Source organism: Plasmodium falciparum (genome assembly GCF_000002765.6).
Source record: "Plasmodium falciparum 3D7 genome assembly, chromosome: 8".
NCBI lineage: Eukaryota > Apicomplexa > Aconoidasida > Haemosporida > Plasmodiidae > Plasmodium > Plasmodium falciparum.
The window spans coordinates 1158687-1184384 of NC_004329.3; the positions used below are offsets into that span (position 1 = coordinate 1158687).

A 25698-nucleotide genomic window follows, 5' to 3' on the forward strand; every position below is an offset into this window, starting at 1 on the left:
TATATATATATATATATATTTCAATTTTTTTTTCCCTATTTCCCTTTTTTTTCTTTAGTACAGTTAGTAAAAAAAAAAAAAAAAAAAAATTATTATAATAATAATAAAAATATAATCATATCAATTAACAAATGAGAAAAAAATACAAATAAATTAAAATAAAGATGAATAAATAATAATTTCTTTTCCTTTTCAATCACTTTTATTTATTCTAAAAGTGTTTGCACTTTTATAATCATATATAAAAATAATACATATAAAATATATTTTTTGAAATACATACTTGAATTTATTATATGTATATATATATATATATATATATTATATAATTTTTTTTTTTTATTTTGATATATTATATATATATATATATATATATATATATATATATTTATTTATTTATAAACGAATTAAAAATATTAATTAAATAAAATATGTTTTTATTTAAAACACACCAGAGTTATCAATGCAACATTGTGGTTTTATAATATTTATATATATTTTATAATATTATTTGTCCTTCCCCTTCCCCATCACTTTTTCATTTCCTTTAACATGGTTATGATTTTATAATATTTTACATAAAACAAAAAAATAGAATAGAATAGAATAAAATATATATATATATATATATATATTATATATATGTATCTATTAAAAATATCAATATATTTTTTTTTTATCCCATTTTGAGGAAAAAGAAAAAAAACAGTGGATAATTATTTTCATACGCATAATATATACTATACATTATTTCCTTTGAAACGTCTTCAATAAAAATTAAAAAAAAATTAAATTAAAAAAGGGATAAAAGAAAAATATAGATACACATTTAATTATGAACAATGAATATTAATATATATATATATATATATATATATATATATATATATATATAGATAATTATAAAACGCATAATAAATATCAAATATGTCTTTCCATTTTATTTTTTTTTTAAATTATATCAAAAAGACAATACCACATTTTCAATAAAAGAAGTGTATCTATATATTTATTAATAATTCCAAAAATTAAATAATAAAAATGAAAGTCTTTTAAAAAAAAAAAAAAAAAAAAAAAAAAAATATAAAATATAAAATAATATAAAATAATATAAAAATATAAAATAATATAATATAAAAATAATTTTTTCACTTTTTTTATTTTCTTCTTTTTTTTTTTTTTTTTCATTAAAAAATTAACATATATATATATATATATATATATATATATATATATATGTACTTATTTATCGTATTATTTTATTTATTATTTTTTTTGCCCTTGACTAATAATGATAGAAAAAATTAAGAAAAAATAAAGAAAAAATAAATGAATAAATAAAAAAAAAAAAACAATTCTTATGTTTTAAATGCTTTATAAAAATAACACACCTATATATAAATATATATATATATATATATATATATATTATATACATTTCTATCTTTATTCTTTCTTTTTATTTTTTTTTTTTATCTCAAACTGAGTGTTTTTTAACTTCATATACATATATATTTCCATCTGTAGAACCACAATATAATAATTGTCCATTAGCTGACCATGTTAAGGATGTACACCAAGGTACACCTATTTTAGATTGTTTGACAGGATAAATTTCTGAAATGATTAATTTGCTTTCCAAGTTCCATATTCTGATAAATCTATCCGTTGCTGCACATAACCAATAATCACATGGAGAGAAACAAAGTGAATTAATGGTTGAACCTGTTTCTAAGGAATATAAATGTTTACCTTCCTTAACATCCCATAATTTGGCAACACCATCTTTACCTCCTGAGGCACATAATGAACCATCAGGTGAAATTGTGACAGTATTTAGAACACCAGTATGTCCTTCTAAGTTTTTATTTAAATCACAATTTTTTAAATTCCACACTTTAACTAATTTATCCCAACCACATGAAACTATAATAGCTTGATTTGGTGAAGGTGAAAATCGAACACATGTAATCCAATCTGTGTGCTGTTGATCTGTTATTGTATATTTACATTGTGCTAAGGTATTCCATAATTTAATAGTTTTGTCTCTACTAGCTGAGACGATTTGTCTATTATCTGGGCTAAATGATACACTAAAAACATCAGACGTGTGACCAATAAATGATCTTATGGTTTCACCAAGTGATAAATCCCATAAACGTACTGAATGGTCCCAAGAACCTGATAAGGCAAATAAACCATCTGACGATATGGAAACATCATTAATAGCTTGGGAATGACCAGTTAATGATTTTTTAGCTGTTCCGATTTCTCCACTGTCATCATCAGTATTAATATTCCATACGATCAATTTCTTATCTATCAAAAAAAAAAAAAAAAATAAAGACAAATCAATATGTTATGTAATGTATTACATTAGAAAAACTTGAAAAGAAAAAGGTATACACAAAAAATAGATATATATATAAATATACATATGTATATTTATATACATATGTATATATTTTGTTCCATATAGAATGTGCTCGATTTTATTTGTCAACTAGTTCAATACGCTCCAAAAAATTATTCTTATATATTTTCATTTATCAGAAAAATTAATAAAATAATATGAGCTATTTTCTCTTCATTTTAAAAATAAAAATCAGAGTGAGCTGGGATAGTCACTTGTCATCATATAAATGAAATATATATATATAATATTGGAGGTTATCAAAAATTAAAACTATGATTCTTTGAACAAAACGTACACATATTATTATGTGCTTATATATGGTAATAAAATACATACCACATATAATATAAAGCACATTAAAATGAATATAATACATACATACAAACATATATATATATATATATATATATATATATATTATACGTACTAGAATAATTATATATACGTATCATATTTCTATATTCTTTTATTATTACCTCTTGAAGCACTAACAATAGTTTTTAATTTGGGGTCTGTTGGTGTTGATACAGATGTAACCCAGTCACTATGACCACCTTCTAAAACACCCCTTAAAGAAATTTCAGCTTCTTTTATATTATCCATCATCTAAACAAATTAATAAAATAAGTATTCAAAATTATAAAATGGTATTTATTAATATATATATATATATATATATATATATTATTTACACTGGAATTTAAAAATGAAACATAAAATATAATGTATATTTATATATATATTATATTATTATAAAATATTCATAAGTTCAAATACAAAATATTATAAATAAATATATAAACATACATATATACATATATTTATATATATATATATATATATATATATATATATATATATATATATATATTTATATTTATTTATTTATTTATCATTTTTCTTTCTCACTTTATTTATATTTTTTTATTTTATTTTTTTATAATAAGGTAAAGAAAAAAAAAAAAAAAAAAGTAGAAATATCTATATATAATAAAATATAAAATAAAAAGTTTTTTTTTTTTTTTTTTTTTTTGAAAATTCGAAAATTAATTCTTTATTTTATTTATTTATTAATTTTTTTTTTTTCTTCTCTTTTTCCTTCTTTCAAAAAAAGGTATTTTTATTAAAAATATTTTTTATAAAGATGATGTGCTTAAAAATAGATTTATATATATTTATATATAAATATATATATAATATATATATGATATATATATAATATATATATGATATATATATAATATATATATGATATATATATAATATATATATATATATAATTTATATTGTATATATTATATTTTTTTTTTTTTTTTTTGAAAGAGGATTCATAAAAAAAGTGAAGGACTAAGAATTAATGTTATTACTATTATTTAAAAAAAAGAAAAAAAAAGAAAGCATATATTTATTTATATATAAATAATATAAAATATAAAATATATATATTATATATATATATATATATATAAACAATTTTATTTTACATATATATAAAATTATGATATTATTTTTCTCTTGTTGTTATATATAAGGGTTTGGATCATTCTTTTCTTTTATTTACAAATATTATTACATATATATATATATATATATATATATAATACATGTATTAATATGATTTTATATTAAAATAAAAATATATATATATATATATATATATATAATACATGTATTAATATGATTTTATATTAAAATAAAAAAAAATATATATATATATATATATATAATATATATAGGAGTACGTATGTATATTTATAAAGTATTCATCTTTTATTGAAATATAAATATTATACTATTTTTTTATTTATAAAATAATATCCTTGAAAAAAAAAAAAAAAAAAAAAAAAAAAATATACCTTTTTTTTTATATATATATAACATTATTTGTGTTTATTATATTTTAATATTTCTATGTGAATTATATAATATATTATTTATATATATTAATATTATACCATATGTATAGAGTTTTAAGGGGTGGCCTACATAAATAACAAGTAGGTTATTTTAATAGGCGATGAAGCATATTAAAAATAATATATTATATGTAAAATAAATATTTTACATATCTATTATAAATATATTTTTATAAATAATTTATAAAATATAAATATAACATTATCGTATTTTAATAAATAATATATGCATATAATATATATATATATTTATATATTATTATAAGGGTTTATTAATTTTAGTTATTTTTGTAATTAAAAAATATTATTTTATATAACAATTTTTATAAAATAATATATTAATATGTATAAATTAAATATAAAATATTATAATATCAAAGAATATATATGTGAATAAAGTGGAGGGATAAATAAAAGGCTTTAGAAAATACTTTTATATTTATAAAACTTTTAATAATAATTAATAATATATTAAAAAATTATAAAATGAAAAATCTTATTTTATAAATTAAAGTTATATAGATAATACACTTATATTTAAGAAGTATTTATTAATATATAAAATGTACCTAAATATAAATATATATATATATATTAAATATATAACTTAGAATTATTAATAAAGAATTGGTTATATATTTATGTAAATATGAATGTATACTTTTAACATTTATTATCTATATTATTTTTAAACTACTCTTGTGTGTAAAATTTCCATACATCCTTTTGATATAAATATAAAGAACATAAAACGTTTGGTTAATTTCTAAAATGGGGTTCAATTATACTAGTAGTAAAAAGTGTGTTCATACATATATATTATTAATCATATATATATATATATATATATAAATATATATATATGTAAAATCAATTAATCTTTTATATATAAAATAAATTTATCTTGTGATAACTTTTTAAAAATAAAAAGGAAGGTTAAATAAGAAAATTAATTTTGTATGGTCCTTTTTTAAAATAAGAATTTCCGTTCTTGATTTTTTTATTACTAATTTTTTTTTTTTTTTTTTTTTAAATTATTTTTCTCCTTAAAAACTGATGGGTTTTATTTTAATTTATTGTTTATCACGTCTATCAACTTTTTTTTTTTTTTCTTTTTAAATAAATCTTATTATTTTTTTGTTTGATATATGTGTACATATATATATTATGCTTAATTATTATGAATATATATATATATATATATATATATATATTTCTCGTATCTTTTTAAATAATAAATATCCTATAAAGTGTGTAATTAATCATCTTATTTTCCAAAATATATATATATATATATATATATATATATATATTCAATTTTAAAAAAATTTATTCCTCATGAGAAAATTAAAAAAAAAAAAAAAAAAAAAAAAAGGTGGCTATCTTTATATATTATTATTATTTTGAATGTGTCTTTAAAATTATATTATAAAATTGCACATCCCTACTTTCTTTTTTTTTTTTTTTTTTTTTTTTTTTCTTACTTTTCTTTTTTTGTGTATATATATTTTATACTTACAAGAAAGATTTAATACGAACATATTGGATATGTATTTCCTTCCCATGTGTGCTTTATATAAATTGTTAAATTTATATTATTTTAAATTTATTTTAGTTATATGTTTATTTTTTTATAATGAATAGTATAAAGGTAAAATTATATATGATATATATATTGTTATATGTGTTTATATATTTATGTATTTATATATGTTTGCTTATTTTTTATTTTTTTTTTGAAGGGTTCTGCTAAGGAATTGTTTAAACATTTAAAAGACGAGGTAATACTTGACAGAATAGAAGAAAAATGTAATATTTGTATGAAAGTCTGTGTATATTTTTCTTTTTTTATAAATGTTTAAATGAAGAAAGTATGTTGTACTATATATATATATATATATATATATATATATATAAATATTTATTTATTTATTTATTTTTATTTTATTATTATTTTATTATTATTATTTTTTTTTTTACAGCTCATACAACAAAATAATACTTACTCATATGATGAGGACTCTAATATAATTTCTTCTACTCATTCCAATGATGAAGAATACTATGAGGACATAAAATATTTAAAAAAAGAACAATTAAAAGCATATATATGTAAATTGAGAAAGGAACTAAGAAATTATAAAATGAGAGAATTACATTTACTTAGTGAAATAAAATATTTAAAAAGAAAAGTCACAAGACTCAATGATTTGATAGAACATGATAATATATTATTAAGAGGGAATAGAAAAGGTAGTAATTCTTTAAAATATTATGATGATAACTATAGTAATAAATCGTATGAACAAGGTGGAGAAATATCTTCTTGTTATATGAAAACATCAGAAGGAAAATATTTAATAAAAAAGAACAGGTTTTTATATGATAGTAAAAATACAATTCATAATTTTCATAAAAAACATAGAGATTTTTCTATTAATAGTATAAATGAAAGTATAAATAATTGTCGAAGAAATAGATCTATGTCGAATACATTATTATATAAACAAAGCAAACAACAAAACAAACAACAACATCAACGTCAAGGAGGAAAAGGTTGGGGATTAGAATTAGGAAGGGAAGAAGACAGTAGTAATATGTTACATAATATTACAAGTAAATCTGTTTATTCTTTAAAAAATATAAATGGATATAATAATGATAATATTAATACAATTCTTTATAGGAATAAGTATAACAGTAATAATTCAACATCATCTTATTATATTAATAATAATAATAATAATATGAAAAGATATAATAGTTCAACATCTTTACTATGTAGTAATAAAAATATAAACTTATCAAGAAAAAGTCTTATAAGTAATACAATGCATAATAATAAAACAAATAATATTTTTTCATCAAATAGAAGCCTTGCCTCTTTTTCAAAATATGAATTGAAACAGCACCTTATTAGTAACAGTAAACATAAAAGAGATAATTTGTTAACAAATAAAATTAACCATAACATAACAAGAGATATACAAAATTATCATAAGACTCGACAAAGGATTTTATCAAATAATAATATATCTGAAAAATCCACAGGCACATTGTTAAATAAATTGTCTACATTGAATAATAAAAATAAACATGGTCAAAAAATATTACCAAAGAATAATATTAATATAAAATGTAATATCATGAATCATAAAGGTAATAACAATCCAAATGAATGCCCTAGTAATATAATAACAAAACCTATTTCTAATGATAAAGAAAAAAAAAAAAAAAAAAAAAAAAAAAAAAAAAAAAAAAATTGTTATGAGGACATGTTTCATTTTAAACACCATCAAAATATTTTAAATAAAAAATATACATCATCTTATGAATATACAAAAAACAAAACAAAACAAAATAAAGAAAATATGATAAATAAAAACGTAAAAAGCATATCACAAAAAAAAGAAAATAATATTCAATCCGTAGAAGCTACACAACATAATTTGCAACAAATAAAAAATGACTCAAAAATCCAAAACAATAATAATATGTCAGATGAAAATAATTCATTTGTGTTGGATCCATTGGTATCTGATGAGAATAAGCACCAAAAGGAAATAAAAGATGTTAAACCTATAAATGATGATGTTAATAAAACATCAGGACGTTTAAATGAACAAACGAATCTACAAAATGTTACAAGCGAAAAGAATATGACATACACTTCAAAGAGTAACCATGATAGTTTTATATCTTCAGAAAATGAAAGGGTTAAAGAATACTTAAATAAATGTAGATTAAAACAAAAAAATAAAATAAATACTGAACAAAAAAATAAAATAAATACTGAACAAAAAAAAAGTGAGAAACAACCATCTTTAAATACCATAACAAAAGAAAGTAGGAATAGCAAATTGATCGGCTTAAAACAACATATAGACATAGAAATAAAGGAAAATTTTAGAAAAGAACTGGATGAATTAAAAAAAAGAAATAATAATATTATTTTAAAACCTTCCAACTTTTATAATTTTCCTATGGATACTAGTAGTAGTAATACTAGTGATAATTCTGATAATAATATATGCCATAAAAAGGAAAATATTAACGATATGAAATGTACTAAGTATAATGTAAAAACAAATCCTTTAAAGGAATCAACACTATTAAATATATCCTTTAATTGTATTGATAAAAGGATAACCAATTTACAAAATTATTTGAAAAATACAAAGAGGTAATAATTTTTTTTTTTTTTTTTTGAAAGTAGCATATGTATAAATTTGTCTGTAAATTTATAAATTTTTCTTTTTTTTTTTTTGGTAATTATTTATTGACAAATTTGTTAATTTATATATATATATATATATATATATATATATGTATATATATATATGTATATGATGAAATAAAGTTTTAATTATTTAAAATAAGAAAAAAAAATTTTAATGTTTACAAACGTTTTCAATATATATATTATATATATATACAATAAGAATGCGTATAATTTATAAAATAATAAAATTACAAAATAACATAATAACATAATAAAATATTTTAATTAATAATTTAATTATTATTATATACTTTTATATATATATGATTATGTTGTCGTTATTTTTTATTCTTTAGAATAATAAGTGATCTTTCCCTAGCACTGCTTAAATTATGTTTTCGTTTCATTTTATTTTCGAATTTTTTCTTTTTAATTTTTAAGTATTTGGTTCTAAATTTTTTGTCTGTTCTTAATCTATTTTGTAATTGTTTTTTTCTTTGTTTAGCAGTGTTATGTAATGTGTTTGTATCTTTTTGTGTGGTTGCGTTTATATATTTTCCAGAGATATATTTTTTATAAATTCTTTGTTGTTTTTTGGTTAGTTTATTATTTTTTGATAAAGCTTCTGAAATTTCTGGGTGCATCAATTTCAGCATATTAATATTATATTGTTTTTCCTCGTTTTCTGAGTTATTATCATTATTATCACTAATGTCATTATTATATTTGTTTTGGTTTTTGTTTTTCTTTCCTTTTTTATTTTTATTTTTATTTTTGTTTAATTTCGTTTTTGGTATAATATCATTTTCATCTTCTAATTCTCCTACATTTTTAATTCTTTTTTTAGTTGACTTAACCCATTTTTCATATAAATTCGTAATACTATTAGTTTTATCATCTTTGTTTTTATTTACTTTTTTCTTAATACCGAATTCATCAGTTTGGAAGGTATCAATTTCTGTAAGGACAAATTTTCTTTTTTTTTTATCCCAAATTTGTTTTTTTACAAATCTTTGTTTATTTAATTCTTCGGTTTCATCTGGAGGTAAATCGAAACCAGGATTTTTAATATCTAACGTGGATGTGTTATTATAACGCATATCATTTTTCATTTTTTTTTCATTGATAATTCTTAAAACATCATCAAAGGATATATTTTTTATATTATTCACATTGTCATTATTATTAATATTATTATTATTATTAAATTCGTTGCTATCATTATTTTCATTTTTTTTTAATTTTTTTAATGCTCTTTTACTTAATTTTTTCTTGTTCTCCATATAATGTTCACTGGGATCATTTATATTCATAGACGTTGAATTGTTATTTCCTTGTGAATGTAAAAATATTTTTTTCCACATTTCTGGGATATTTTTAATATCTGCATTTTCATCTTCTTCGTCACTTATCTGATAGGTTAATGTATCCATAAATTCGTTTACATCATTTGATAATACATAATTACGTCTACTTTTGTATCTTTCATTTTTTTCTTTGAGCTGATTTAATTTTTGTTTTAATTCATCAGATATGGTTTTTATTTTATTGTTTGAATTTTTATTTTCAAAATTATGAATAATAGATATTAATTTGTTTTTTGAATAATCATAATTAGCATTCACATTTTCTATATTACTTTCTTCATAATGTTCATTATTTTGTATTTCGGTTGTATCATTTTCTTGATCATCACTTTTTATTTCGTTTTGTACCAAATCATTTGTAATGTTTTCATTACTTATGTTATTATTATTATTATTGTGTGATATATAATTTATTAAGTTATTGAAAAGGATATCCACTTCGTCGTTAAGTTGGTCATTGCACATATAAACATCACCATCATTATTATCATTATTATTATTATTATTATTATTATTATTATTATTATTATTATTATTATTTACACAATCATTTGTGTAGTCCATTTCCTTTTCGTTCTCTAAAAATTCATGTGTCGTATTCTCATTTGTTGAACGCATATCTTCAGGTAGACATCTCTCATTTTCATATATCCAGTGAGGATGATTATATAAGGATAACTTATATAAACCTCCAATTTTATTTATCTTATTTATACACTTCGTGCTTACATATTTAGATACCTTAGGTCTCATTGAATAATATAGTTTGTATGATGCTAGTATACTTTTATTTAATGACATTAACTCAGTGTCCCTTTTTTTTAAATCTTCTATATATTCAATATAATCATTAAGGTGTGGTACACACCCCATATATACAATATCGTTTGTATTATTTTTATGTGAACAGGTATATGATTTGTCTCTTTTGTTTTTATCATCACCATAATAAACCTTATCAACACATTCGTTATCACCACAATAATTATCACCACAATAATTATCACCACAATAATTATCACCACATTTGTTATCACCACATTTGTTATCACCACATTCGTTATCACCACATTTGTTATCACCACATTCGTTATCACCACATTTGTTATCATTGTCATTATTCATATTCGTCACATTACTCATTTCATTTACCACAGTGTTCGCTTCAATATCCATCCCTTTGGAGGTGAACCCCTTGCTAGATATGTCTTCCATATCATTGTCGAGCACCGATTTTTCCTTTTTAAAAAACTTCAATTTCTTTCCTATGAAGAAACAAATTTCGTAGGCATAGAGTATATCTTGATATGTCAAAAGAGAGATACCATAACCACTTATATCCGTTCGACAAGCTCGACCAATCCTATGAATAAATAACTTTGGCGAGAAAGGTAAATTATAATTAATTACATTTTGCACAGATGTTATATTTATTCCTCTAGATGCTACATCGGTAACGAGCAAGAATTGAATATGTTCATTTTTTGTAAAATTATTGATTTGTTCAAAACGGAATGACGTATCTGAATTTCCATATAATATAGAATGGTGTATTTTAAAATGTTTTAAGATATTACTAAAAAATAAAATATGATATTTTGTACAAAAAAAAATCATGGTTTTGCCTAGTTTTTTTTTTTTAAATATAAGTATTAATCTAAGAAGAAGTGCATATTTTTCATAAGATCTACAAAATAGAAAATGTAAATGAACTTTTTCATTTATTGTATTATCCGAAGTTAGGAAGAGTACATCAGGATTATTTAATTTTAATTTAAAATAATTTTCAACATTTGTAGGTAAGGTGGCACTAACTAGAATGGTTTGTTTCGAAGTATTATTTAAACTTTTATATATAACATTCATATCATTATAATAATTTAGTTCTAATAGTCTATCTGCTTCATCAATAATTAGTATTTCTACTTTTTCTAGACTTAATTTTGTTTCTTGTAATAAAAAAGATAATCTCCCTGGTGTACATAATAAAATATCTAAATTCTGATTAAGTATATCAAATTGTTTGATAATACTAACACCACCAATAATTATATTAATATTTAAATGGAAATAATTTTTACAAATTTTTTTACATAATTTATATATTTGTATAACTAATTCTTTTGTAGGTAATATAATTAAACCTCTAATACCATAATATTTATTATGTTCTTTTAATATATCTATAAGGGTACATAAATAAACTAATGATTTTCCTGACCCTGTTTTGCTAATACATATAACATCTCTTCTATGTAATATTTTAGTAATACATAATTTCTGTATATTTGTTGGTTTATTATATTTCAAGTTTGATGCTATACTTCTGCACATATTTTCACTTAATCCTAATTGTTGAAAAGAATTTAATATTACTTTTTTTTTTTTTTTTTTATTATTACTATTATTACTATTATTATTACTTTTATTCTTTTTCTTTTTATACAAGACAAATTTCTTCTTTTCCTTCTTTTTATCATCATAGGAACAACTTGAACTATAATTATTCAAATCTGATTCTTCTACTTTTTCTTTTTTCTTATCTTTATCAGAAAAAAGCCATTGATATCTTTTGGTACCATTTTTATTTTTTGAAATATTTTTATTTGTTTTTATTAATATGTTCTTCTTCTTATTATTTTGTAATAAATCAATATCTTTCCTTTTTGATACATCTTCTTTACTCTTTTTTAATCCGTTATTTTTTTTTATATTAATTCTTTTTTCATTCTTCTCATTTTTTTTCGACTTACTTTTATTTTTACTTTTATTTATTTTTTTCTTATTCGATTTGGTATTATTTGAGCTGGAAGGGCCAAAGAGCTTTTTCTTGTTCTTCATAATTAAAAAATGAAGAAAAAAAAAAAAAAATAAATGAATAGAAAAAATAAAACAATTTATATATTTTTTAAAAATTTACAAATATGAATAATTTACATGGACTCTATGTTGAACAAAAATAAATATAAGAAAAAAAAAAAAAAAAAAAAAAAAAAAAAAAAAAAAAAAAGGATCCACCATATAGAAATAAATAGAGAAAATATATTATATTATATATATAAATATATACATATATTTATATATTTATATATCAAATAATATATTTTACTTAATAATATATCTTAACTACATAAATTTAATTCAAAATATAAAATGGTATAACATAAAAAAAATTATAGCTAAAAATATATTATTTTTTTCACTTAAATGAATATTAAAGGAAAAAGGAAATATATATATATATATATATAATATATATATAGTTTTTATAATATTATATTTATTTAAACAACACTTTGAATATATATATATATATATATCATATATGCATATAGTAATATACATGTAGTAATATTTACATAGTATATATAAATAATTACATATATATTAATATTTATATATATAAAGCATTGTAGTACTACCAATATTTTTTTTTTTTTTTTTTTTTTTTTTTTTTTTTTTTTTATTATTATATTATATCACATTTAATTTTTGTAGATAAAACGTATTTAAAATATTTTTGATTTATATCTTTTCCAGTTTGTATGTCAAAAATTTTATGTGATACAATTAATTTTATATATTAAGCAATAAAGAAAAATATGTGATATAATAAAACAATTGTGTTTTCACACATAAATATATTCCTCACTATATATATATATATATATATATATATATATATATATATATATTTTTTTTTTTTTTTATTTTGTTTTACTGAAAAGAGCATAGGGGCTGTATAATATAAAATAATAAATGTTTAGATAACCATGTGGACTTAATATGAACAAGATAAAAATAAGAAAATTTGAGGATCCACATGTTTGGATATATGAAAATGTATTATTAAATAAAACATTGAAATTAAAAGAAATCGAAAAAAAGAAAGATAATAAAAATGTTCCAAATGCATTATTGCATGAAGAAGCTTGTAAGAAATTAAAAGGCATATTAAAAGAATGTAAAAAATATGACAAAGAATTACAAGAAATTAAGAATAAAAAAGAATCCTTTATATTAAAGAATACTTTACATCCAAATAAAAAAATTAATTTAAAATTTTTATTGAATGATAATCAATTTAAAGTAAAAAATGAGGAAGAGAGGAAAAATTTTAAATTAATTTTTAACGAAAATAAAAATATCTATATTAAGAATAATCAAAAAGTATATAATAATATAATAAATATAAAAAGGAACAGTCAAATAACCTCTACCAATAATATGAACAATAATAATAATAATGTAAACATCAATAATGATAATATACAACCTACGAATAATTTATTAAATAATATTAAAAAAATACAGAAGGAAAAAATTTCCAAATTATATTCAGTTTTTAATAATCACGTAAATTATTATGATAATTATTTAAAAGAAAAATATATGAAGGAGGAATATTTATCAAATGTAAAATATGAATATGTATCTCCGCATCGTCATAATTACAATGATCATGATATAAAACCTGATGTTATTTATAAGGAGGATTCCAATGTGTCTAACACAACCCACAATAATCATAACAATAATAATAATAATAATAATAATAGTAAAAATAAAAATAATTTTAGTAGTAGTATTTCTTCTTCTGATCTTTTGTATCATACAAATCTTGGTAAAAATAATTCAGTGTCGGGTACAAATTTAAAGTTAAATGTACACACTAATAATATACACATTTTAGATAATAAACAATGTTATGATACGCTTCATCATAATAATGCTTATTCACATGATATATATGGTAATCAGGAAAATGTAAATACTCCAAAAGATAAATATATAACAAAGATCAATAATAAAAATGTTGAGGACATGAAGAATGTGACAAATAACATTATATTCAACAAATTAAACATAAACAATGAAAATACCCAAAAAATTTTTTTATACAATAGGAACGACAAAGAACATGAATCTATAAAGAATGATAAAAACAATTCTAAGGATTATCCTTTTGATTATAAGAAAGAAACATCCTATTTGACGACGGAAGAAAATTGTAATCATATAGATATTTATGATGATAACAAAATGTGTGATGATAATATATATGTGAAAAGAAATGTCTACCATAATAAGAATAATAGTGTGAAAGACCTTTTTGTAAAAAGTTTCAATATTTTAAATACAATAAACCAAACCTCCTTGTACGACAAACAAAATGATGATGTATCAAACGAGGATGCAAACAGAAATGTTTTGAATGGTAGTGTTTTATCCATATTAAATGAATTAAGGGAAAATAAGGTAAAAGAAAAAAATAAAATTGGAGAATATAAGAAGGATAATACATTACACAAGGATGATGAAAAGGTTTCTGTGAGTAGGATTCATACATATGAGATGAAACAAAAAGAAGTGACCAATGTTAATAAAAATGAATCCTTCTATTCATATGGTATAAATAATAATAATAATAATTATTATTATAATTATAATAATTGTAATAATTTGAAGGAGAGCGTGGTTCCTCATAAAAAAAAAGAGAACCATAAAAATAAGCACATTAAACAGTATGAATATTTAGATAGTAATAATATAACAATAAATTCTTTAAGTAACCATTTAGATGTAGATGATGAAAAAATAATCAATGTATGTAAATATATATTAGATAATGATTATATATATAAATATACAAAAATTGAGAAAGAAGTAGCTGAATTAATATGTGAAGAATTAAATGTCTCAGAGAAATTAAAATTTAGTTGTATCAATTTAAAAAAAAGGAATCCCATAGTTACTATATTAGGTCATGTAGATCATGGTAAGACAACTTTATTGGATCGATTAAGACATTCTAACATAGCGGACAATGAGATAGGAGGTATTACTCAAAAGCTGGGAGCATTTGAAGTAGTATGTAGAGATGATGAGATGAAAGAAAATAAAAATGTAAAGGAATATATTAATGATAATAAAAAGGAAGAACATAATCATTATAATAAAAAGGAAGAACATAATAATTATAATAAAAAGGAAGAACATAATAATTATAATAAAAAGGACGAACATAACAATTATAATAAAAAGGAAGAACATAATATTTATTGTGATAATTCTTCTAATTATCATAATAGAAAGATTACCTTTTTCGATACGCCAGGACATTCCGTATTCAGAACTATAAGGAAACGATGTGTACAATGTAGTGATTTGATCGTATTAGTAATTTCCTTAGATGACGGAATTATGAGTGAAACCATTGAATGTATTGAACTAGCCAAAACGTACAATACACCACTTATTATAGCTGCAAATAAAATTGATAAATTTCATAAAAATATTGAAGAGCTTTCAAAAAGTTTATTAAATTATAATATCGTTACTAATTTAGAAAATGGGGATGTTCCCATGGTTCCAATATCTGCCAAAAAAAATATAAATATTGATATTTTAAAAAAGCAAATTTTACATGTTAGTAATAAATTAAATTTAATGTGTGATTATGGATCTTTATGTTCAGCTTATATATTAGAAAAAAAAGTGGACCCTTCTAAAGGGAAATTATTAACTGTTATATGTAAATCTGGAACATTAAAAGTTAATACATATTTTATAATTGGACATATATATGGAAAGATCAAAAGAATATATAATAGTAATAATGAAATAGTATCACAAGCATATCCTTCAGAAGTTGTACAAATCATAAGTTCAATTCCTTTATCATATGATAATATAAATTATGGTGATATTATGTTAGAAATGAATACTTTGAAATCTGCTCAAAAAGTATCTAAATATAAGTTAAAATTAGTTCAATATAATTTAATAAATGATCATTATAATATGAACAATACTTTAGGTGAAATATCTAGAAATATCGAAACAAATAAAAATAATGATATTCATAATAATGATAATAATTTAGATGATAACATTATCGATGAATTACATAATGATATATCTATATATGATGGTAATAAAAAAAAAAAAAATTCTAACAAATTGGATATTAATAAAAAATATAACAATAATAATAAAAAATATAACAATAATAATAATAATAATAATATATATAATAATAATATATATAATAATAATAATATATATAATATATATAATAATAATAATAATAAATATTACAATAATCATAGTAACGATTTAAGGAATCCATTAAATAAGTTCAATAGCAAGAATAATAATTTGAGTGGTTCTAATTTTAATTTAAATTCTTTCAAGTTACCGCAAATACCTTTAATTTTAAAAACATGCGATGAAGGTAGTTTAGAAGGTATAATGGAAGGAATAGAACATTTTAACAAAAATGAGACTAAAGAAAAATATTGTAATATACATAATTTTATAGATAGGAATTATATAAATAAGAATATGTTAAATGATGATATAAATAATATATCTAAAGAATTATTTTCAAATTGGTGTCCTTTAAAAATTATAAATAAAGGATTAGGTACATTTCATAGTACAGATTTAAAATATTGTGAACATATAAATCCATGCTTTCTTATTTCATTTAATGTTGATATTGATTTTAAATTATTACAACCATATATAGAAAATCATAATATTATTTTAAGAAATCATAATATTATATATGAATTATTTAATGATATAGAAAATATGTGTAACTTTTATTTTGATTCTTTACATGTCTATGAACCAGTCGCAAAAATGATTATAAATAAAACTGGGTATTATTCTATTAAAAAAAATAAAACAAAAAAAGTTGTTATATCCGTTGATATAAAAGAAGGATCATTTACATCCAATGAATATTTTACACTTAAAAGAAATAAACAAATTATTCATAATAAAATACATATACTTTCTATGCAAAAAAATAAACAAAATACAAACGAGCTAAACAAATCATGTAATATTAACGCCATCATATTTAATATTAATTCTGATGATTTTGAGGTAGGCGATGAAATTGTGGCTTACAAAAAGGTTGTAAGGTCCCCCCTCTTTAACACAATAAAATCATTTGACCTTTCATAAAAACGAAACATCTGTGTATAAGTCTATATTATTATATTAAAATGTATATTTTTTTTTTTTGAAAGAGACGTTGATTATTTCTCTTTTCAGTGCATTTTATAAAAAAAAAAAAATATATATATATATATATATATACATAATATGAGACTAAAATAATACTACATTATATTATATTATTTATATTATATTATATTTTTATGTTATATATATAATGATAATAGACATGCTTTTAAAAAAGAAATTAAAATAGTATATAATATGTACATACATAAAAATGTATAAATAAATCAATATATATATATATATATATTATTATTATTATTTTTTTTTTTTTTTTTTTGTAATAATTAACAACATATTTGTAATATCAACTATATCATCCTTTTTTAGTTTTTCAAAATAATTTTGATCATATATATATATATATATATATATATATATATTTTTTTTTTATTTATTGTCAATTTATTATTATGTGGCTCACATTTTGTCTTTTTTTTAGTTGTGTCAAACTTTAAAATGAATAAATAAAAAAAAAAAAAAAAAAAAAAAAAAAAAAATGTATATATATACTTCTATATATACATTTATATATATTATTTTATAAAGGTTGTGTTGTATGTATCCTTAACATTTTATATATAGGAACTACAAATATCGCTATCCACTTGTTTTATTGTATATTGTGTTTCTTTATTCAATGTTCTATCTTCCTTCTTATAATGGTACCGTTATATGAAGAAGCGGGTATTATTATGGATGATGTGTCTGGAGTCATTTTATTTTATGAAGATGTAATTAACGAAATGAAAGGTTCTTATAATAGTCTATATGATAATATGATATTATTAAAAAATAAAATGGAAAATATAAAAGAACAAAATAAAATAATTATAAAAGAAAATGATTCTAAGGAAAAATATTTTAATAGTAGTAATATGTTAAATGATATATTATGTAACAAATTGGGTTTGATTAATATGACGACGGAGAATAGGAATAATGAAGGTGTCAACGATAGGGAAAATAATAATAATAATGACGATGATAATAACAAATATGGTGATAATAACAAATACGGTGATAATAATAAATATGGTGATAATAACAAATACGGTGATAATAATAAATATGGTGATAATAATAAATGTGGTGATAATAATAAATACGGTGATAATAATAAATACGGTGATAATAATAAATACGGTGATAATAATAAATACGGTGATAATAATAAATACGGTGATAATAATAAATACGGTGATCACAATAATGATTATTATTATAATAACATTTTATCTTTTCAAAATAAACCACTTTGTTATAATAACCAATTAAAAAAATATGATAGTAAAATTATAAAATTAGATGAAAATATTTTCAATACTTTAAAAGAGGAAAATGAAATGGGTTCTAATAATGGTAAGGATATAAGTACCGAAAGTTCAAAAGACGAAAGATCCAATGTAAATATGGATGATATATATAGTGATAACTTCTTAAATGCGGAAAGTTCTATAAATTCAAACAAAGTAAGTCCTATAATATTATCCGATGAAAATAAGAAACTGTCAAATTTTTTAAAAGAAAAAAAGAGAGAATACCAAAAAATTATATCAAGTAATAAAAAGGAGGATGTGCTTAATATATTGAGTGACGCAAATAATGAAGACAACACACAAAAAGAAATTAATAATAATAATAATAATAATAATAATAATAGTAATAATAATAATAGTAATAATAATAATAGTAATAATAATAATAGTAATAGTAATTTATATGGTTATGATAATAACAAATTTGTTCCTCCATGTACAAAAGGACAAAATATAAATGGAACACATATGTTTACACAAGAAGATGATAACAAAAAAGATGAAAAGAAATATGGTATTCATTATTCCATAAAAAAGAATACCAAAATATACAGAGAAGATATGAAGAATTATAAAAAGTCAACTAATAGTAAGAATAATTCTTTATTACATGATAATAAGAAAAAGAAAAAGAAAAAGAAAAAAAAAAAAAATAAAAATAAAAATAATAAAATGAATAATAACATTTATAATAATATGAAAAACAAAATGAAGGAAATTTTTAATTTTATGAATAACATATATAACAATAAACAAATAAATAATTGTTATGAAGATCATTTCCCTTTTTTTTTACTACCAAAAGAAGATAGCATGATATTAGAAAACATGGAATTATATTTATCATCAAAGTATAATAAAGAAAGTTCCCATAAAAGCTGTAACCCTACTAATAATATACAAGAATACAATAATAAATACATAAATGATGAGAATGATATAGATAATTTAACAAACATACAAGATAGTATTTCATCCTTTGGAAAGAAATTAAATTATATTAACGAGAGTAATGAAACCATAAGAAATTATAGTATAAACAATTTATGTAAAATTATGAATGAAGATAACCAAAAAGGATTTAATAAAAATTCGTTTATATATAATGATAAAAATAAAAATATAAATTATAAAGGGGAAAATAATATGAATATACATAATTCGAATGTATATGAAAATAAATATGAAATGAATTTTGATAATAAAAATGAAAAATTCAATATTCCAAATAAAAGGTATATATATTTAAATGGTGATGATTCTAATTATAAGAAAAAAAAACAGAGAACAAACAAAAAAAAAATACAGAATAATTCTAATATATCTAATAATATATATACATCATCATCTGTAGGTTGTCCACATTGCACATGTATTACTCATAAAAATATATCTATGACAAGAGGCAAAACATATTCTTATTATTCAGATGAATCAAATCAACATACAAATAATTTGATTAAATTTATGAATCCAAAAACTATCATGAGCAATAAATTGATTTCTAATTTTATAGACATTGACAGGAACCCTATTTTTGTACCTGCCTATAATCAACGTTATGGAGTTTTGTCAGACGTTGAGGAAGTAGAACAAAAAGAAAAAAAAAATAATAATAATAAAAAAATAAAAAAAATAAAAAATAAAAAAAAAAATAAAAAAAAAAAAAATAAAAAAATAAATAAAAAAATAAATAAAAAAATAAATAAAAAAATAAATAATGGAACAGTCAAGTTAACCTTTGATGAAAATGTAAATAAGACCTCATTCGAGAAAGATAAGGAAAACATATTAGATGATACAATAATAAATAATAATGATGATAATAATAATGATAATAATTATTTATGTATGGATACTATTATGAGCACAAGTAATAATTCACATTCATGTAATGATTCCGATTTAAAAAGATACGATAAAAAAAATGATCATGTAACAGATAGTTTTAAAAATAATAAGAACGATAAAGAACTCTGTAAAAATAAAAATCTGCTATGTAATAAAAAGGATAGAAATAAAAATAAAATGATAACAGAAGGAATAAAGGATGATAGTAATATAGAAAAAAAAAGGAAAAGAGGAAACCATCAAAAATATGAGGAAGTTGGAAATGATATAAATCAAAAGAAAAGAAAAGATAAGGAAAGTTTATTATATGTTAATAATAATAATAATGATCAAATTAATGATATAATATTGAATGATGTACATCATATCAAGAAATATGAATTAAGAAGACAAAAAAAAATAACATATATTTTACCATCATTAAATAAAAAATTAAGAAGAGATAGCTGCAGATTAATATTTGATCCCTTTGGATACAATAATACATGGAAAATTAAAACAACTTAATAAAATAAGACAAAAAAAAAATATATATATATATATATAAAATATTTTATTTAAATGATTTATTATAAATAAAATGAACAAAATATATATATATGTATGTATTATTTATATATTTTTATTATTTTCATTATTTTTTTTTTTTTTTTTCATTTTTTTTTTTTTTTTTTTTTTAACATAAAAGTTTGGTGTTTTATGACTTTTATTATATCTTTGCAATTTTTATTAAAAGGTCTTAAAATTAGACCTCCCTTATTAAAAAAAAAAAAAAAAAAAAAAAAAAAAAATATATATATATATATATAATATATATATTAAAAGATATATGGATTAAGTTATTTTTTTTTTATTTTCACAATATATTATATTAATAATATGAAAAGTTGAAATATACTAAGAAAAAATATGTTCTATAAAAATTAAGGTGATCTTTCTTTTTCATACATATAAATGAATATTATATTATATATATATATATATATGCTATGTATATAGCAATGTATTAATATATGCATATAAATAATATAATATAATATAATATAATATAATATATATATATTAATATTTTTAATTTTACTATTATTTTTTTTTGTTAATAATAAAAAAAAAAGAAAAAGAATTTATATTTATGTTCTTTAAAATAAATATATATTCCTTTTAATACTTTAAAAATCTTAGAGAATTAAAAAATAAAAAATAAAAAAGATATAAATATATAATATATATATAATATATATATATATATATATATATATATATATATATATATATATATATATATATAATATGTGAATAGTTTATTTTTATTTGTTCATTTATTTAATATGTAGAAATGGTTTAATAATTTTATGTAACAGAATTAAAATATTTTATAAGATATAAAATATATTTATATATATATATATAATATAGTTTTTGTTATATATATATATATATATATATTTTTTTTTTTTTTTTTTATATATTAATTATAATGGTGTTACCATTATTATTTATAAATTACAAGAATAATAAATACAAGAATGAATATGCATATAAGCATGTAGTAAAATGTTATAACCTTCCTGAATTTATGTATGAAGGTTTTTTTGAATTTTTAATAAAAAAATATAATAATGAGGACTTATATAAAATAGATGAGATTATAAAACCGTCATATGAAGAAACGAAGTTATATCCACTCAAAATAATTTGTAATAAAAATTTAGGTAATTTTTTAATAAAGAAAGAAAAGATCTTAGTAGTCGATGATATTATGGAAAACAATAAAGTGTATATTAAAATAGATAATGATAAAAATGAATATAATAATAATGATGATGTTATTTATGATAATATTCATATAAATGTGGAAGATAAAAAAGAATGTATACAAAAAGTTTCTTTTGAAAATAATATGTATATAGATCAAGGGAAAAAAACAAAAACAGAAGACAAACAATATATAAATAATAATATTTTTAATGATCTTGTGGATAATTCTAATGTTACTCTGAAGGAAGATAATAATGTAACATCCGGTGATTATGCTTATATAAATGTACATAATTGTGTGAATGATGAAAATTATATGATGAACAAAAGAAATGTTCAAAGTATTGAGAGGGACATAAATAAAAATAAAAAGGAAGTACAATATTGTGAATATGTTGACGATGAAATGAATAATCTCCCACACAATAATAATAATAAAAAAAACAACAACAATAATAATAACAACAATAATAATAATGACAATATTTATGAGAATAAGTATGATTATTATAGTTGTTGTTATAGCGACCAATTTGATGAAAGCGATTCAGACTATTCTGTCATATGTGCTCATAATAATAATAATAATATTATCACATGTCATGAGACATGCTCTTATAACGATGAACATCAAAAATATAAAAATAAAAACGTAAAATATATAGAAGATGAAAATAATAACACAGGTGATTATGCCTCCAATACATCCGAGACCAAAAGTGGATATAGCTCATACAAATATAATAATATTATAAATTATAAAAACAACCAAAAAAATAATAAAAAATGTAAAAAAATATTCTATATCTATTTCGTTGAAGGAAATGTACAAGAATTTATTCAAGATATAAACGAAGAAGATAAAAATAAAATAGAAGAAGATATTATCGATAAAATTTTAAATGAAGAAAAGGAAAATATAAATAAAAAGCATGTGGAAAATGATACATATAATATAAATAATAAAAATAATTCAATTCAAGGATATATATATAATTTGCACAATCAAAATTGTTATCAAGATAATGAAGAATATGTAAATTCTGCTGAAATGGAAACGGGGAGAATAAACCAGGAAGACAAAAGTGACATATCGTTATCTACATGTTGTATGCAAAGTGAAAAAAATAAAGAAAATGAAAAATATGATAAATTTGTACAAAATAAAGAAAATGAAACATATGATAAATTTGTACAAAATAAAGAAAATGAAAAATATGATAAATTTGTACAAAATAAAGAAAATGAAAAATATGATAAATTTGTACAAAATAAAGAAAATGAAAAATATGATAAATTTGTACAAAATAAAGAAAATGAAACATATGATAAATTTGTACAAAATAAAGAAAATGAAAAATATGATAAATTTGTACAAAATAAAGAAAATGAAAAATATGATAAATTTGTACAAAATAAAGAAAATGAAAAATATGATAAATTTGCACAAAATAAAGAAAATGAAAAATATGATAAATTTGTACAAAATAATAAGAATGAGGAACACATGCTTGATGATAATAAAGAAAAAGATTTGATACATTCTTCAATGAGATCAGATTATAGTAATACAAATGTAAAAGAAAACGATATGAAAGTTATATGGCCAAATAAATTATCATGGAAAGAGATATCAAATGAAATAAAAAAAAAATTATGTGTTGTTATAAAAAATAAACCAGCTGAATGGAATCATTATGATTTACAAAATTTTTTAGTATCCCAATTTCATAATAAGAATTACATTCCAACATTCCAAGATATTTTTATAACAAAAAGTTGTCCGACCATAGCGACAGTAGCATTTAAAAATGAAGAAGAACGAAATTATTTCTTAGATCATCAAAAATTTAAGTTACCCAATTTGAAACATCATCATAAAGATTTAAATAAAAATAATATTTATTATAATAAATATTCAAATTTCTTAGTTCTACAAGAATATGTAATCTCATATAATACTCAAAGTAATAATAACCCTAAAAAATATTATCAAGATAAATATGAACAAAACATATATAAAGATTATGAATCAAGGCAAAAAAGAAAATATAATAATTTTTATGATCATTATAATCATAATTTTCATTCAAAAAAATATTCAGATGTATCTATTAATAAATATAAAAAAAAAATTAATTTTAATAATAACTATGATATAAATAGCAATGTCAAAAGGAAAAAAGTATCTACGTCATATGAAAGAAATGATGATTCTTAGACAACTCGGAATGATTATAATGAATATAATAAAGGAGTTTTCCCTTATCTAATAAGAGAAATTACATCAGCATATGATACATACAAAATATAAATAAATAAATAAATATATATACATATACATATATGATTTTTTTTTTTTTTTTTTTTTTTTTTTTTTTTTTTGTGTCCTTATACAGCATAATTTATGCAGTTTATATTTTGTATACATAATCATTCTTAATCAACAATATATATATATATATATATATATATATATATATATATATATATATTTATTTATTTATTTATTTATTTATGTATTATGCTTTTAAAACTCTATCATTTGAACATATATTTATTAAATTGATTTTTTCAAAGGTTTAAGTAAAATTTACTTTGTACAGCTTTGATATGTATTTTTATAAAAAAGAAATAAAAGACAAAAGTCAACCTTGTAATAATTTTTTTTTATTTTTATATATGATTTGCATAAATTGTAAAGAGAAATATGATTATTTTATTGAAAGGATATATATATATATATATATATATATATATAATTATAAATAACATGGGTATGTGTATATGTGTTGTTTAAAATATATTA

The 25698-nt window shown here is 19.0% G+C and overlaps 6 protein-coding genes and 1 non-coding gene across 7 annotated transcripts; 4 read left to right on the plus strand and 3 right to left on the minus strand.

Moving 5' to 3' along the window:
- Window positions 1-1477: 1477 nt before the first annotated feature.
- On the minus strand, window positions 1478-3022 carry PF3D7_0826700 (receptor for activated c kinase; the record flags this gene model as incomplete). The annotated part of the gene is made up of 2 exons (XM_001349222.1): window positions 1478-2319; window positions 2893-3022. The coding sequence occupies 2 exons, from the start codon at window positions 3020-3022 to the stop codon at window positions 1478-1480; spliced, it is 972 nt and encodes a 323-aa protein (XP_001349258.1).
- PF3D7_0826800 lies at window positions 2546-2643 on the minus strand. Its single transcript, XR_002966632.1, has one exon. It is a non-coding gene; the product is annotated as a small nucleolar RNA snoR05 (small nucleolar RNA).
- Window positions 3023-5968: 2946 nt separating the features above from the next.
- PF3D7_0826900 (conserved Plasmodium protein, unknown function) lies at window positions 5969-8519 on the plus strand (the record flags this gene model as incomplete). The annotated part of the gene is made up of 3 exons (XM_002808835.1): window positions 5969-5983; window positions 6075-6113; window positions 6315-8519. 3 exons carry the CDS (start codon window positions 5969-5971, stop codon window positions 8517-8519), a joined length of 2259 nt encoding a protein of 752 aa, XP_002808881.1.
- Window positions 8520-8892: 373 nt separating this feature from the next.
- On the minus strand, window positions 8893-12762 carry PF3D7_0827000 (ATP-dependent RNA helicase DBP10, putative; the record flags this gene model as incomplete). Its single annotated transcript, XM_001349220.1, has 1 exon — window positions 8893-12762. One exon carries the CDS (start codon window positions 12760-12762, stop codon window positions 8893-8895), a length of 3870 nt encoding a protein of 1289 aa, XP_001349256.1.
- A 945-nt stretch (window positions 12763-13707) lies between these two features.
- Window positions 13708-17901, plus strand: PF3D7_0827100 (translation initiation factor IF-2, putative; the record flags this gene model as incomplete). The annotated part of the gene is made up of 1 exon (XM_001349219.1): window positions 13708-17901. One exon carries the CDS (start codon window positions 13708-13710, stop codon window positions 17899-17901), a length of 4194 nt encoding a protein of 1397 aa, XP_001349255.1.
- Window positions 17902-18623: 722 nt separating this feature from the next.
- Window positions 18624-21638, plus strand: PF3D7_0827200 (conserved Plasmodium protein, unknown function; the record flags this gene model as incomplete). Its single annotated transcript, XM_001349218.1, has 1 exon — window positions 18624-21638. One exon carries the CDS (start codon window positions 18624-18626, stop codon window positions 21636-21638), a length of 3015 nt encoding a protein of 1004 aa, XP_001349254.1.
- Window positions 21639-22608: 970 nt separating this feature from the next.
- PF3D7_0827300 (conserved Plasmodium protein, unknown function) lies at window positions 22609-25110 on the plus strand (the record flags this gene model as incomplete). Its single annotated transcript, XM_001349217.3, has 1 exon — window positions 22609-25110. One exon carries the CDS (start codon window positions 22609-22611, stop codon window positions 25108-25110), a length of 2502 nt encoding a protein of 833 aa, XP_001349253.1.
- Between the last annotated feature and the right edge of the window lie 588 nt (window positions 25111-25698).